The sequence below is a fragment of the Anolis carolinensis genome, unplaced genomic scaffold, assembly GCF_035594765.1.
Source record: "Anolis carolinensis isolate JA03-04 unplaced genomic scaffold, rAnoCar3.1.pri scaffold_7, whole genome shotgun sequence".
Taxonomy (NCBI): domain Eukaryota; kingdom Metazoa; phylum Chordata; class Lepidosauria; order Squamata; family Dactyloidae; genus Anolis; species Anolis carolinensis.
In genome coordinates, this window is record NW_026943818.1 from 5,974,308 (window position 1) to 5,988,874 (window position 14,567).

A 14,567-nucleotide genomic window follows, 5' to 3' on the forward strand; every position below is an offset into this window, starting at 1 on the left:
TTCTTGAACTAGAGTAGTCCCATGTGTACTTCCATCTTTAAACATTTGATGAGCCATTTCTTTTTGTATTATAATTTGGGAATTGGAGAGTGGGAGGAAGGTCCCTTAGGTCACTACTCAGCTTCCAAACAAATGTTTCTTGAAAGACCATGAACAAAATAAAGAACAATTGACCAATCCCATCACCGTCAAAAGGTGCTCAGTCTTACACTGAATTTTCACAATTTTGAAAAAATGCGCAGTCCAGATCACCAAGACAGATTCCCTATGGCGCGAGTGACATTTTGAACAGGGCAATGTCCTTATTAGACTTGTGCACTGATCCATTTTAGACATTTTTCTTCGGTCAACTCAGCTTCTTCAGCTTGGCCGGATCGCTTTAACGCAGTGGTTCCCAAACTTATTTGGCCTACCACCCCCTTTCCAGAAAAAATATTACTCAGTGCCCCCTGGAAAGGGGGCGTGGCTTAGAGGGGTGGGTGTGGCTCCTGCTCAAAAGGGCAGGGCTGAGCCTCTCCCCTAGTCCAAGATGCAGGGCTGGGAGGGGGAGGTGGGCGGGGCCACAAATGGGCAGCCAGGACTGGGATGGGCAGAGTTACGAGCTCTGAGATAGGGCTGAGCTTCTATCCCTGTCCTGCGGCGCCTGAGGGTGGAGCTAGAGGAGGGGACGGGGCCTCTTCCCAAGTTCCAGACGGGGCTGAACCCCTATACCCTGCCCCCATGTACTAACAAGCGCCTCAAGGGAGGTGTACAGAGGCTCAGCCCTGTCTCGTGCTCTTGGGAAGAGGCCCTGCCCCCAGCCCTACCCTTTTGTCCTAAAAGGCCTCTCAGGAGAGGTATAGAGGCTCATCCCTGTCTCGGGCTCTTGGGAAGAAGCCATGCCCACTCCCCTAGCTCCACCCCCGTGTCCTAACAGGCACCTCAGGTGCTCAGCCCTGTCTCCAACACTTGGGAAGAGGCCCCTCCCCTCCCCTGCCCCCACTCCCGTGTTGTAATAGGTGCCATCACCGCCCCCTTGGATCACTGCAGCACCCACCAGGGGGCGGTAGTGTCCACTTTGGGAATCACTGCTTTAATGGCAAGGGCCCAGCCGGCACAATTTCCCGTCCGTAATGGAACCACGTCGCAACCAATCAAAATAAGAACACACGACATAAGAACACATGGCATCGATACTATTTCAAAGTGATTGTAAAAAACCCATATAATATTGTTTATGATTACTGTGAATTCGAACAGTATAATAAGTTTAACATTCAGATTATTCACTGAACTTATTTATTTTCTGTTTTGTATATAAATGGGCTATTTGTGTTGAGTTTAGCCGATCAAAATGCACAAGCCTAGTCCTTACCTTTAAGCTGGGCAGGAGGTTTGCAAGTGAAGGAGCACTTCTTGCCGAAGGTGGTGCCTTCGCTGCAGTTGAAAGTGGCCGGATAGACGTGATACTGATCCGGGATCCCACAATCAATGGGTTCACAGGAGATCTGCTTGTTCCATTTGCCATCCACACATGTCAGGGTGACGCTAGCCTCTAGCTGGAAAAAAAGAAAAGAAAAAAGGAAGTGTAAATTCTCTAAGAGCTGAGGAAGGCCCACTTTCTCACTCCAAAGAGGACTCAGAGCAGATCACAATGCACATATACATGGCAAACATTCAATGTCATTATTAGACATACAACACACATACAGACAGTAGAAGTAATTCAACGTTTTCCAATTTCTGGCTTCAGAAGGTTATGCTCGATTGTGGCCACAGGGGGAGCTGTTGCTTCATCCACTATGACGCTGAGTCCTTTTTGATCATAGTATTTCCTCCTTGCTCTTTGCTCACCGGCAGTTTTATGGTGTCACAAATTAAATTAATCTTCTCACTTGAAGAGGTTCCTAATATGCATCCATGCGCAACAAGACACGTCTGCACCAAAGTGTGATGCCCATCCATGCACCACGCGCACACACTGTTGTAATGATTCAGGGGTTGTGGTAATGTGTGCATAGGTGCTTTTGTGGTAATGTGTGCACTTTCCAAAGCACCAATCTTTGGCACAGGAAAGATTAATGAGATAATAGTCCCTGGTACCTACCTCTCTCCTAATTTGCATCGTACAAAACTATTTGCACTTTTCTGGCCCACTTCCCCCTTTTAGGAGCCAACCCAGGATTTTACCAAAGTATGTTTATTGTTTATTAGTATATGTGATTTTATCTGTTTATGATTTGTTTTTATTGTTGAGTTTCATATTGTTTGTTGCCTGGGCCTGGCCCCATGTAAGCCGCTCCGAGTCCCCTTGGGGAGATGGGGCAGGGTATAAAAAAATTATTATTATTATTGTATAACACAGCAAACAAAATAGATATGCTGGATTTCATATAACAAAATCACAAGTCGAACACTTCCCAAGTGTCTAGGACTATGTGATGTCTTTTCAGATGATGCGCTCAGATCCCAGTAGGGTGGCCTTTTGCAGTTGGCAGATCGTAATTTTGTCAATATCTATTGTTTCCAAATGCCGGCTGAGATCTTTTGGCACAGCACCCAATGTGCCCATCACCACTGGGACCACCTGCACTGGTTTGATCAAAGGTTTCGTTGGCTTCCTTGCACAGTCTGCATTTTGGGTCATCAGCTGATTTTTCGATCTTGGCCTGAATTGCCTTTGTCCTGATGGCTTGCTCCTGGGCTGCAAGGATCAGGCCTTCTGTCTCCTTCTTCAGGGTCCCATTCGTGAGCCCAAGCCAGGTCTTCTCCTTATCAGCTTTTCCTTCAATTTTGTCAAGGAACTTTCCATGCGATGTTTTGTTGTGCCAGCTGTCAGCTCTAGTTTGTAGTGTGGTTTTCTTGTACTGGTTTTTTGTCTGCTGTGCTTTGAGGAGTTTCTGATTTTTGACTTCAATCAAAGCAGGTTCTTCACTTTGCTTTACATCTTCTGCCAGGGCATGTTCTTCTTCTTTGACTGCTTGTTTTACTTGTAAGAGTCCTCTGCCCCCTGATCTTCTAGGCAGATATAGCCGGTCAACATCACTGCGAGGGTGCAGTGAATGATGAATGGTCATGAGTTTTCTTGTTTTTCTGTCCAAATTGTCCAGTTCCACCTGTGTCCAGGTTATGATGCCAGCAGTATATCTTATGACAGGTATGGCCCAGGTGTTTATGGCCTTGATAGTGTTGCCTCCATTGAGCTTGCTTTTGAGAATTTTTCCGACCCTTTGTGTGTATTCTTTACTGACCACAGTTTTCACATGTTCATGCTTGATGTTGTCCAGCTGTAGTATGCCCAGGTATTTATAGGCCTCTGATTGGTGACACTTTATTGTTTGACCATTAGGCATATTTATGCCCTCGCTTTCAATGATTTTTCCCTTCTTCAATGCCACTGTCGAACATTTGTCCAAGCCAAACTCCATGCTGATATCAGTGCTAAAAATTCGGACAGTGTTAGTCAGAGACTGGATTTCAGTTTCCGTTTTCCCATACAGCTTCAGATCATCCATGTACATCAGATGTGAAATTTTGTGAGAATTCTTAGATGTTTGATAGCCGAGATTCGTTTTTGTAAGATTGTTGACAGAGGGATTGTGGCATAATGAAAAGCAGAGGGGACAATGAGTCTCCCTGGAAAATTCCTCTCCTGATGTTGACAAGTCCATAGCTTTCATTTCCAACAAACAGTTCAGTTTTTCAGTGCTCCATCATGTTTTCAATGAAGGTGCCAATGTTTTTACTAATCCCAATGGCATCCAGGCACTTGATGATCCAGCTGTGTGGGAGTGAGTTAAAGGCCTTTTTGTAGTCAATCGATGTCATGTGAAGATTAGCTTTTCGGCTTTTACAGTTCTCCAGAATCATTTTGTCAATCAATAACTGGTCTTTTGTGCCCCTGCTTTTCCTTTTGTTGCCTTTCTGTTCATCTGGCAAGATGTTTTTTTCTTCAAGATAGTCTTGAATTATTATTATTATTATTATTATTATTATTATTATTATTATTATTATTATTATTATTAGAGAGCCAACTTTTCAGAGACCAGAGACAAGAATGTCTTCTTTTTGAGATGCATAACAGGCGAGGGGGCATCTATATACAGGATGTCAGAGAATGATGGAAGATGAAAGACCTTTGAAAGATCCAAGCCAAACAGGAGGAAGATGGAAGGGGTAAAAGGTGATGCCATCCCCAAGTTGGATTTCAGTGGCTACATATTCCCAGAGGGCAGGAATATCCAATTTGGGGCTGTTGAAAAGCAATGCTCTGGCGGGACTGCCAAGTATTGATGTGTGCTTATGAAAGCCGGGGAATTTTTTTCCAGCACACTTCAAAGGGAACTGGAATCCCCTGTTTGCCAAGGCGCCCTAATGGTTTCAGCAGGTTAGGGCCTGTCTCCCATTGATATACGGCCGCTTCCAAATGGGAAAAGCAGTTTCCTGGTAAGGCTCCTGGGGAAGACTGGCGTTTCTCTCCAGACACAAAAGGCACACAATTTATCCTCCGCTCGAGCCAGTCAATGGATGCAAAATGGGGAGACTCAAAGGAAAGAAGGCGTGCCTGATGGATAACTGTTATTTTAGGAAGGTCGTCATCATGCTTCATGGGGGGAAAAGTCATTAAGAATGAATGGAATATAGTGGAATGTTGGGTTGCCACTTCGGGATCATTCGAGCCCTTGGTCATGCCATTGAGCGCTGTGCATTAAGAACCCACAGCCATTTGGGGACAGCTCCTTTCCCTAAAAGCGCACAGCAGCAATGCCGCTAATTGAACCCACATGAGATCGGGACTGTTCACTTCCCAGCATGATTGATGACACCTTTACGGCGCATTAAGGAGTTACATGGCTTTAAATAGCACCTCCTGGCCACAGTGGCAGCAGTAAAGGGAGGCAGAGATGACACTGAACCACCAACTGAGTTGGGCTTTTTTTTTTTTTTTTACTAAAATGGGGGGGGGGGGAGAGAGGCAGGGACTGAGGCTTTTGTGCACAAATGAGACAGAAGGGAGCAGGGAAACAACTAGTGGTGTGCATTTGTATGGAATCGCTGTTCGTTTTGTTTAGTTTCATTCATTTTGTATCAGTTTTTTATTTGTCCCCGTTTCTGAAAATGGGGCGCCTATACAAATAGAATTTTCATCTCGCTTACGAAAAAACGAACATTTTCAAACCATTGGCGGCAACAAGAGGGATTCCGAGGCACGTTTAGGTCTTCCCCAGAGTATTATCGTTATTAATATTAATATTATTAACACCCATTGGCACATATCAGATGTCATGGGGAAGCAGACCTCTCTCAGACTCAGCTTAGGGTCCCAGAGTAACTATTGTTATGAATATTAATATTATTATCAACACCCATTGGCACACATCAGCTGTCATGGGGAAGCAGACCTCTCTCAGACTCAGCTTAGGGTCCCAGAGTAACTCTTGTTATTAATATTAATATTATTATTAACACCCATTGGCACACATCAGCTGTCATGGGGAAGCAGACCTCTCTCAGACTCAGCTTAGGGTCCCAGAGTAACTGTTATTATTAATATTAATATTATTATTAACACCCATTGGCACACATCAGCTATCATGGGGAAGCAGACCTCCCTCAGACCCAGCTTAGGGTCCCAGAGTAACTCTTGTTATTAATATTAATGTTATTATTAACACCCATTAACACACATCAGCTATCATGGGGAAGCAGACCTCTCTCAGACTCAGCTTAGGGTCCCAGAGTAACTCTTGTTATTAATATTAATATTATTATCAACACCCATTGACACACATCAGCTGTCATGGGGAAGCAGACCTCTCTCAGACTCAGCTTAGGGTCCCAGAGTAACTCTTGTTATTAATATGAATATTATTATCAACACCCATTGACACACATCAGCTGTCATGGGGAAGCAGACCTCTCTCAGACTCAGCTTAGGGTCCCAGAGTAACTCTTGTTATTAATATTAATATTATTATTAACACCCATTCACACACATCAGCTGTCATGGGGAAGCAGACCTCTCTCAGACTCAGCTTAGGGTCCCAGAGTAACTCTTGTTATTAATATTAATATTATTATCAACACCCATTGACACACATCAGCTGTCATGGGGAAGCAGACCTCTCTCAGACTCAGCTTAGGGTCCCAGAGTAACTCTTGTTATTAATATGAATATTATTATCAACACCCATTGACACACATCAGCTGTCATGGGGAAGCAGACCTCTCTCAGACTCAGCTTAGGGTCCCAGAGTAACTCTTGTTATTAATATTAATATTATTATTAACACCCATTCACACACATCAGCTGTCATGGGGAAGCAGACCTCTCTCAGACTCAGCTTAGGGTCCCAGAGTAACTCTTGTTATTAATATTAATATTATTATCAACACCCATTGACACACATCAGCTGTCATGGGGAAGCAGACCTCTCTCAGACTCAGCTTAGGGTCCCAGAGTAACTATTGTTATTAATATTAATATTATTATTAACACCCATTGACACACATCAGCTGTCATGGGGAAGCAGATCTCTCTCAGACTCAGCTTAGGGTCCCAGAGTAACTATTGTTATTAATATTAATATTATTATTAACACCCATTGACACACATCAGCTGTCATGGGGAAGCAGACCTCTCTCAGACTCAGCTTAGGGTCCCAGAGTAACTATTGTTATTAATATTAATATTATTATTAACACCCATTGACACACATCAGCTGTCATGGGGAAGCAGACCTCTCTCAGACTCAGCTTAGGGTCCCAGAGTAACTATTGTTATTAATATTAATATTATTATCAACACCCATTGGCACACATCAGCTGTCATCGGGAAGCAGATCTCTCTCAGACTTAGTTCAGAGTCCCAGAGTAACTCTTGTTATTAATATTAATATTATTATCAACACCCATTGGTAGACATCAGCTGTAATGGGAAAGCAGTCCTCTGTCAGTATCTGCTCTAGAGTTTCCTCCCCCCCCCCCCCGACCCCAAGATGGACAATCCCCTTGTTTTATCATACAGCAGAAGTTCTCCTGCCATGAAAGACCTGGCGCCTTGCGGGGTCGTCGTCCCTCTGTATCTGGAGGATGTACCCTGTCTTGCAGGTGACGTTGCAATGGGCACCATGATTGCGTCCCTTGGCGGTGAAGCTCAGCTCGGCGTTCTCGATCTCCAGCTCTTGGCAGCCAGCAGATTCGCAAGAGTTATGGACACAGCTGTTGGGGGGAACACAGAGGGAAAGCAATGTGTTAGGTCATTTCAGGACCTGAAGGGAGGCCAGGAAGCCAAAATGAAAATAGAATAGGGGAAATGTGTCCAAAACTTTAGAAAGGATTAATATGCCCTATGTGTTCATGTACAAGTCTAGAAATGGTTCAACTTATACATGAGTTGACAGGAACATTGTACCTTAACTCTCAAATACTCTAGAGCAGGGGTCCCCAAACTTTCTAGACTGGGGGCCAGTTCACGATCCCTCAGACCATTGGGGAGCCGGACTATAGTTGGCCACCAAACAACAACAATAATAATAAGAGTTGGAAGATACTCCTTGGGCCATTTAGTCCAACCTCTTTCTGCCTTTGTGCACCAAAAGCACAAGCACTCCGGATAGATGGCCTCTCAGCCTCATTGTTAATAATAATAGTAATAATAGTAATAATAATAATAGCAAAAGGCCACCCTACTGGGATCTGCGCACATAATCCGAAAATACATCACACAGTCCTAGACACTTGGGAAGTGTTCGACTTGTGATTTTGTGATACGAAATTCAGCATATCTATCTTGTTTACTGTGTAATAATAGAGAGGGTTGGAAGAGACCCCTTGGGCCATTTAGTCCAACCCACCTCTCCTTTGTGCACCAAAAGCACAAGCAAAGCACCCCTGACAGATGCCCACCCAGCCTCAATGTTAATAATAATAATAACAACAACAACAACTTGGGATGTGTTTGACTTGTGATTTTGTGATATGAAATCCAGCATATATATCTCATTTGCTGTTTCATACTATGTCTTTGTGTCAATAATAATAATAATAATAATAATAATAATAATAATAATAAGGGTTGGAAGAGACCCCTTGGAATGTTTAGTCCTACCCCCTTCTGCTTTTGTGCTGTGCAGGCCGGATAAACAGCTTCGATGGGCCGCATGTGGCCCGTGGGCCGTAGTTTGGGGACCCCTGCTCTAGAGCCACCAGACCTGTCTGACCTTGCAAGCTAAGCAGGATCAGTCTTGGTTAGGTCTTGAATGAGAGAATGCCAGTAAATCTCAGGTTCTGCGGGCTATATTTCAGAGAAAGGAAGTGGCAAAACCACCACTGAGTAATGGATTCCTTCCCCAAGAAAACCTTCTGAAATTCATGGTGTCATTCTGAGTTGGCCAGTGACTTGAAGGCACACATAGATGAACACATCGACAAGTTGGAGTGCGTTTCGAGACGGGAAACAAGGATGATGAAAAATGATGGAGTACAAAACTTATGAAGATGAGAGGGGATGTTTAGGATTTCAATGTTCGTTCCCTAGCAATGGGGAAAAGTCCATTTCTCTTGGGAACTGGCCTTCAGCTGAGAGTTTTCCCAAGATATCAGATTAGGTCTCTGCATGGAGGGAGTGAAGGATAGATTAATCAGGTGGCCAGAGAGACTCCGTGGGAAATCCTTGAAACCCAGGTGTGAGGCATGATATCATGGCTTCTTGGTTGGGTTTGGGCATAAATTAAGCGATGTTTACTTGATGTCTCTCAGAGCAGAAAACGTTGCCAAAAGGTTCAGGTTCCTGTTTCAGCTCTCAAGCTTATGACACAAGTTTCCAGTGTTTGCCTATGTTCCTGAAAGAGTTTTGCCTTGGGAAAAGTTCCTGCTTTCATGCTTATGGATTTTTGCTAGTGATCTCGACTTCCTAGATTTCATGTACTTTGCCATTTTTGGACTACTGTTCTGTACTAACTACTCTTGTAGTTAGTACTACTGGACTCTGGTGTGGTGCTGGGTGAAATATTAATATTAATAACAATAGTTAAACTGAGTTTGCTTCCCCATGATAGCTGATGTGTGCCAATGGGTGTTGATAATAATATTGTTAATAACAATAGTTACTCTGGGACCCTAAGCTGGGTCTGAGAGAGGTCTGCTTCCTCATGACAGCTGACGTGTGTCAATGAGTGTTAATAATATTAATATTAATAACAATAGTTACTCTGGGACCCTAAGCTGAGTCTGAGAGAGGTCTGCTTCCCCATGACAGCTGACGTGTGTCAATGAGTGTTAATAATATTACTATTAATAACGATAGTACTCTGAGGAAGACCTAAACGTGCCTCGGAATCCCTCTTGTTGCCGCCAATGGTTTGAAAATTTTCATTTTTTCGTAAGCGAGAAACCTGATACAAAATGGTGCTGGGTGAAAAGGTGTCTCAAGGTGAGAGTGCAACAGGGACTTACAAGCCCATCATTCTTGACTAATGAGGGGTCAATGAGAGTTGAAACTCAAAACATCTGGAAGGAGACTGGCTTCTATAAAATCCTACAATTCTACACTATAGTTGTTGCACCTATTTCTATTTTTCTCTGACTTGCTTATGATAATCTCATCGGGTTTTCTTGACTTGTTTTGTTCAGAGAGGGCTTGCCTTTCCCTTCCTCTGAAGCTAAGAGAGTGTGACTTGCCCAAGGGCACCCAGTTTCCACAATTTGGACCTTATTTTCCCAGAATCCTCATTCAATTCCAGTTTGCAACAGGCATTATGCTTATTTCTCCCTCCTCGAAGCCCCACAGTTTCACCCGACAGTCTCGCTAGGTTGCTTCTTCTCTTTTCGTCTCGCTTTCCTCCAAGAGGATATCTACCTATTGATCACTTTGACGCACTGCCTTTTGACCAAGATTCAGAGGGACTCGGTTTAAGAGCAGCGGAGAGCTCAATCACCCCAAATATCCCTTTCCATTTTGAAAAGGAAGGAGCGAGGCAAAACGGAAGGCGATCAATACTGTGAGGCTGAACTGAGCAGGAAGACACTGGGGAGCAAGCATTAATCAATGCCGGTGCTGGCATGGAGTAAACACTATTTGTTATTCTATCGCCTTTGCAGCCTGCAAGGGGATCGAAAATGCAGCTCTAGTTTAGCATCACAACAAGTCTTGGGCTGTGCAAGGCAATGCTGCTCAATCTGGGTGTCTTTTGAGCCTCAAGATCTGGGGTCCTCAAACTTTTAAAGCAAAGGGCCAGTCCACAATCCTTCAGACTGTTGAGGGGCCAAATTATCATTTGAAAAAAAATACGAACAAATTCCTATGCATACTGCACATGTCTTATTTGTAGTGCAATAACAACAACAACAACAGAACAATACAATATTTGAAATTAAAACAATTTTAACCAACATAAACCTATCAGGATTTCAATGGAAAGTGTGGGCCTGCTACTGGCCAATGAGATAGTCAAGTTAATTAGGATTGTTGTTGTTGTTGTTGTTGTTGTTGTGCGCCTTCAAGTCATTTCAGACTTTGGACGAGCCTAAGTCTAAAATTAATTATTTATTTACTGCATTTATTTACTACATTTATATCCCACCCTTCTCACCCAGAAGGGGACTCAGAGCAGCTGTATGTACATACAATACATTATATTATTAGCATAGCACAATATTAGCATTATATATTAATATATTGAACTATACCACTATACTATTATATACAGTAGAGTCTCACTTATCCAACATAAACGGGCCGGCAGAATGTTGGATAAGCGAATATGTTGGATAATAAGGAGGCATTAAGGAAAAGCCTATTAGACATCAAATTAGGTTATGATTTTACAAATGAAGCACCAAAACATCATGTTAGACAACAAATTTGGCAGAAAAAGTAGTTCAATATGCAGTAATGCTATGTAGTAATTACTGTATTTATGAATTTATTATTATTATTATTATTATTATTATTATTATTATTATTATATGGTATTATTATATTGTATAACATAATATTATTATCAAAATTATATGTATATACAATATATTATATTATTAAAACTGATATAAAAAGATATTATAAAACTGAGGGCGGGGGGCAGGTAAATGACCTTGGAGGGCCGCATCCGGCCCCCAGGCCTTAGTTTGGGGACCCCTGCTCAAGATGGACCACTTGAAGCCTCCTCCACAAAGCCTCAAACCGCAAAACTTCCCATCATCCCAGGCTTCTTTTCATTGGGGGTTCTCACTGCTTCAGAATTGTGTTTTCGGCCACTTTTCAAATGTTCTGGAACATGGCCATACAGCCCGGAAAATGCACAACAACCCAGTGATTTCGGCCATGAAAGCCGTCAACAACACTTTTCAAATATTTTTTAATATTGTGAATTTTCCGGGCTGCATGGCCATGTTCCAGAAGCATTCTCTCCTGACCTACCGACCACATCTATGGCAGGCATCCTCAAAGGTTATGAGGTCTAATGAAATACGAAAATGAGACCACACGAATGAAACTACACAAAACAAAAAGCAGTTCCATACAAAAGCACAACACTAATAGCCATATCTAAGATTTCCCTTTCCTGACAGATGGGCAGATGGGTTCCTTGCTGCCTTCCATCTTGGCTCCATCTTTCTGTTCTTTTCTTTTCCCTCTTTTCTTTTCCTTTTCTTCGTTCTTTTTAATAATCACTTCCCTCTTTGTTTTCTCATTCATGTTGCTCCTTCCTTCCTTCCTACCCTCTGATTTTGGACAAGCCATTCTTTCTTTCCTGCCTTCTCTTTTTTCACCAATACATTCCCCTATTTCTCCTTCCTCCCTCCCTTCTCATTTTCTCCAACAAATTTCCATACTTCTCCCTTCATTCTTTCTCTAACACATCCCCCATTTCTCCCTCCTTCCTTCCTTCCTTCCTTCCTTCCTTCCTTCCTTCCTTCCTTCCTTCCTTCCTTCCGTCCGTCCATCCATCCCTCCCTCTCTCTCTCTCTCTCTCATACTTGATCTATCCTTCTATCATCTATATCAATTTCTATCTCTACGCCGCAAGCTGGACAGGGGGAGTGTGTCCCTGCTGGTTCTGCTGGACCTCTCAGCGGCCTTCGATACCATCAATCACGGTGTCCTTCTGGGGCGCCTTGCCGGGATGGGGCTCGGGGGTCCTGTTCTGCAGTGGCTCCAGTCCTTCCTGGATGGACCGGATCCCAGATGGTGTCACTGGGGGACACCTGCTCGGCCCCACAACTATTGACTTGTGGGGTCCCGCAGGGTTCAATACTGTCCCCCATGTTGTTTAACATCTACATGAAGCCGCTGGGAGAGATCATCCGGAGTTTCAGGGTGAGATGTCATCTGTACGCAGATGATGTCCCCCCTGTCACTAAGGAGGCTGTCCAGGTCCTGAGCCGGTGTCTGGCCGCTGTGTCGGACTGGATGAGGGCCAACAAATTGAAATTGAATCCAGACAAGACAGAGGTCCTCCTGGTTAGTCGCAAGGCTGAACAGGGAATAGGGTTACAGCCTGTGTTGGACGGGGTCGCACTCCCCCTGAAGACACAGGTTCGCAGTCTGGGGGTTCTTCTCCTGGACTCATCGCTGAGCCTGGAGCCCCAGGTCTCGGCGGTGGCCAGGGGAGCATTCGCACAACTCCGCCTTGTGCACCAGCTGCGCCCGTTCCTTGGGAGGTCTGACTTGGCCATGGTGGTCCATGCTCTGGTTACATCCCGCTTGGATTACTGCAATGTGTTCTACATGGGGCTGCCTTTGAAGACGGCCCAGAAGCTCCAGCTAGTACAACGGGCAGCAGCCAGGTTAATAACGGGAGCAGCCTACAGGGAGCGTACTACCCCCCTGTTAAGCCAGCTCCATTGGCTGCCGATATGCTACTGAGTCCAATTCAAAGTGCTGGTTTTGACCTACAAAGCCCTAAATGGCTCCAGTCCAATTTACCTATCCGAACGTATCTCCTCCTATGAGCCCATAAGAACTTTAAGATCATCTGGGGAGGCCCTGCTCTCGATCCCACCTGCTTCACAGGCGGTTGGTGGGGATGAGGGACAGGGCCTTCTCGGTGGTGGCTCCTTGGCTGTGGAACTCCCTCCCCAGTGACATCCGGCAGGCTCCTTCCCTTCTAGGGTTCAGAAAAAAACTAAAGACATGGCTATGTGCTCAAGCGTTCAATGAATGAACTTTCGAGCTTGGCACGGTCGGTTTTTAAGACTCTGTATTAACAAGGTCTAGTGAATGAAAGGACATTACCTCGGTGCATGGTAATGTTTTATTATTGTATATTTGTTTTTATGATGTTTTAAATGTTTTTAGTTTTTAATGCCTTTTGTATTGTATTGTTGATGTGATGGCACTGTGTTGCCAATTTGTAAGCCGCCCTGAGTCCCCTAGGGGAGAAGGGCGGGGTAGAAATACCAGAAATAAATAAATAAATAAATAAATATGTTGTCGAAGGCTTTCATGGCCAGAATAACTGGGTTGCTGTGAGTTTTCCGGGCTGCATGGCCATGTTCCAGAAGCATTCTCTCCTGACCTATCAACCACATCTATGGCAGGCATCTTCAAAGGTTGTGAGGTCTAATAAAATACGAAAATGAGACCACACGAATGAAACTACACAAAACGAACAGCAGTTCCATAAAAAAAGCATAACACTAACAATCATAACCCTCATTTATGGAAAGCCTTGCCAGTTGAAACTCGAACTATCCGAGACCTACTTGCCTTTCGGAAAGTGTGCAAAACCTTGCTCTTCTGACAAGCTTTCAATGGATGAAAAACTTGGGGCTATATCTGTTTTTATTGTTGTTTTTATTGTTGTTTTTATTGTTTTTATTGTTATTTTAAAGCTAAGTGTATTGTTTTAATCTATTTCTGTAAACCGCTCCGAGCCAAACTGGGAGTAGTGGTATACAGGTCTAATAATAAAATAAATAAATAAATAAAAATATCTAAGAAACTAAAGCTGATGAGGTCTATCCAATGAATTTCCTGAATCAGTACCCCAAATAACCTAAGGAACAGGGCTCAAAACTAAGGCACCAAGAATGCTTTTGTTATTGTTGTTGCTCTGTGTAATTTTGATGGGGAAGAGTAAACACTACAGAGAAGTTTGTATGGGATTTCCGTTCAATATCTTTCACTGAACTATTAGAAGCTTCCTTTTCAGCCTACAAAGACAAATATAAGTGTGCCCATAGGGAACAAAACAGAGAGAAGGAAGGGGGTGGCGGCGGAGGAAGAAAGAAAAAGAAATCAATACAGACAGTGTCTTCTGACCTAGATATTCCATTGAAATGAGATGAATGGAGTACAGAGGCTCTGAGAAGAGCCGGGCTGAGTTGCAAATAAAAGGTCCGGTCTGTAAATGTCCGGCCAAGTCCAATTCAGAACCAGACTCCCATGATGGCATTGGAACGTCGAAAGGAACCATGGGATACATTTACAAAATAATCACAGGCCTAGGACAAAACAACAAAACTACACACCCCAGAAACACTAAACTTGGCAGCACAACCCCTCATCCATGCCTCTACGTTCATATAACAAAAAGCTCCAGCTACTCCAGAAAATGGCCAGGCTTTGAGACTGCAAGGCTATT

The 14,567-nt window shown here is 43.6% G+C and overlaps 1 protein-coding gene across 2 annotated transcripts in view; it reads right to left on the reverse strand.

Annotated features, from left to right (window-relative positions):
- The window catches only part of pappa (pappalysin 1), a 234,272-nt gene that overhangs the window by 62,191 nt on the left and 157,514 nt on the right, over nucleotides 1–14,567 (reverse strand). For both annotated transcript variants that reach the window (XM_062959690.1, XM_062959691.1), the window contains exons 14-15: nucleotides 7,032–7,200; nucleotides 1,355–1,538 (exon numbers count right to left, since the gene is read on the reverse strand). In XM_062959690.1, the coding sequence (XP_062815760.1) occupies nucleotides 1,355–1,538; nucleotides 7,032–7,200 (353 nt within the window). The remainder of the gene's footprint in view (nucleotides 1–1,354; nucleotides 1,539–7,031; nucleotides 7,201–14,567) is intronic.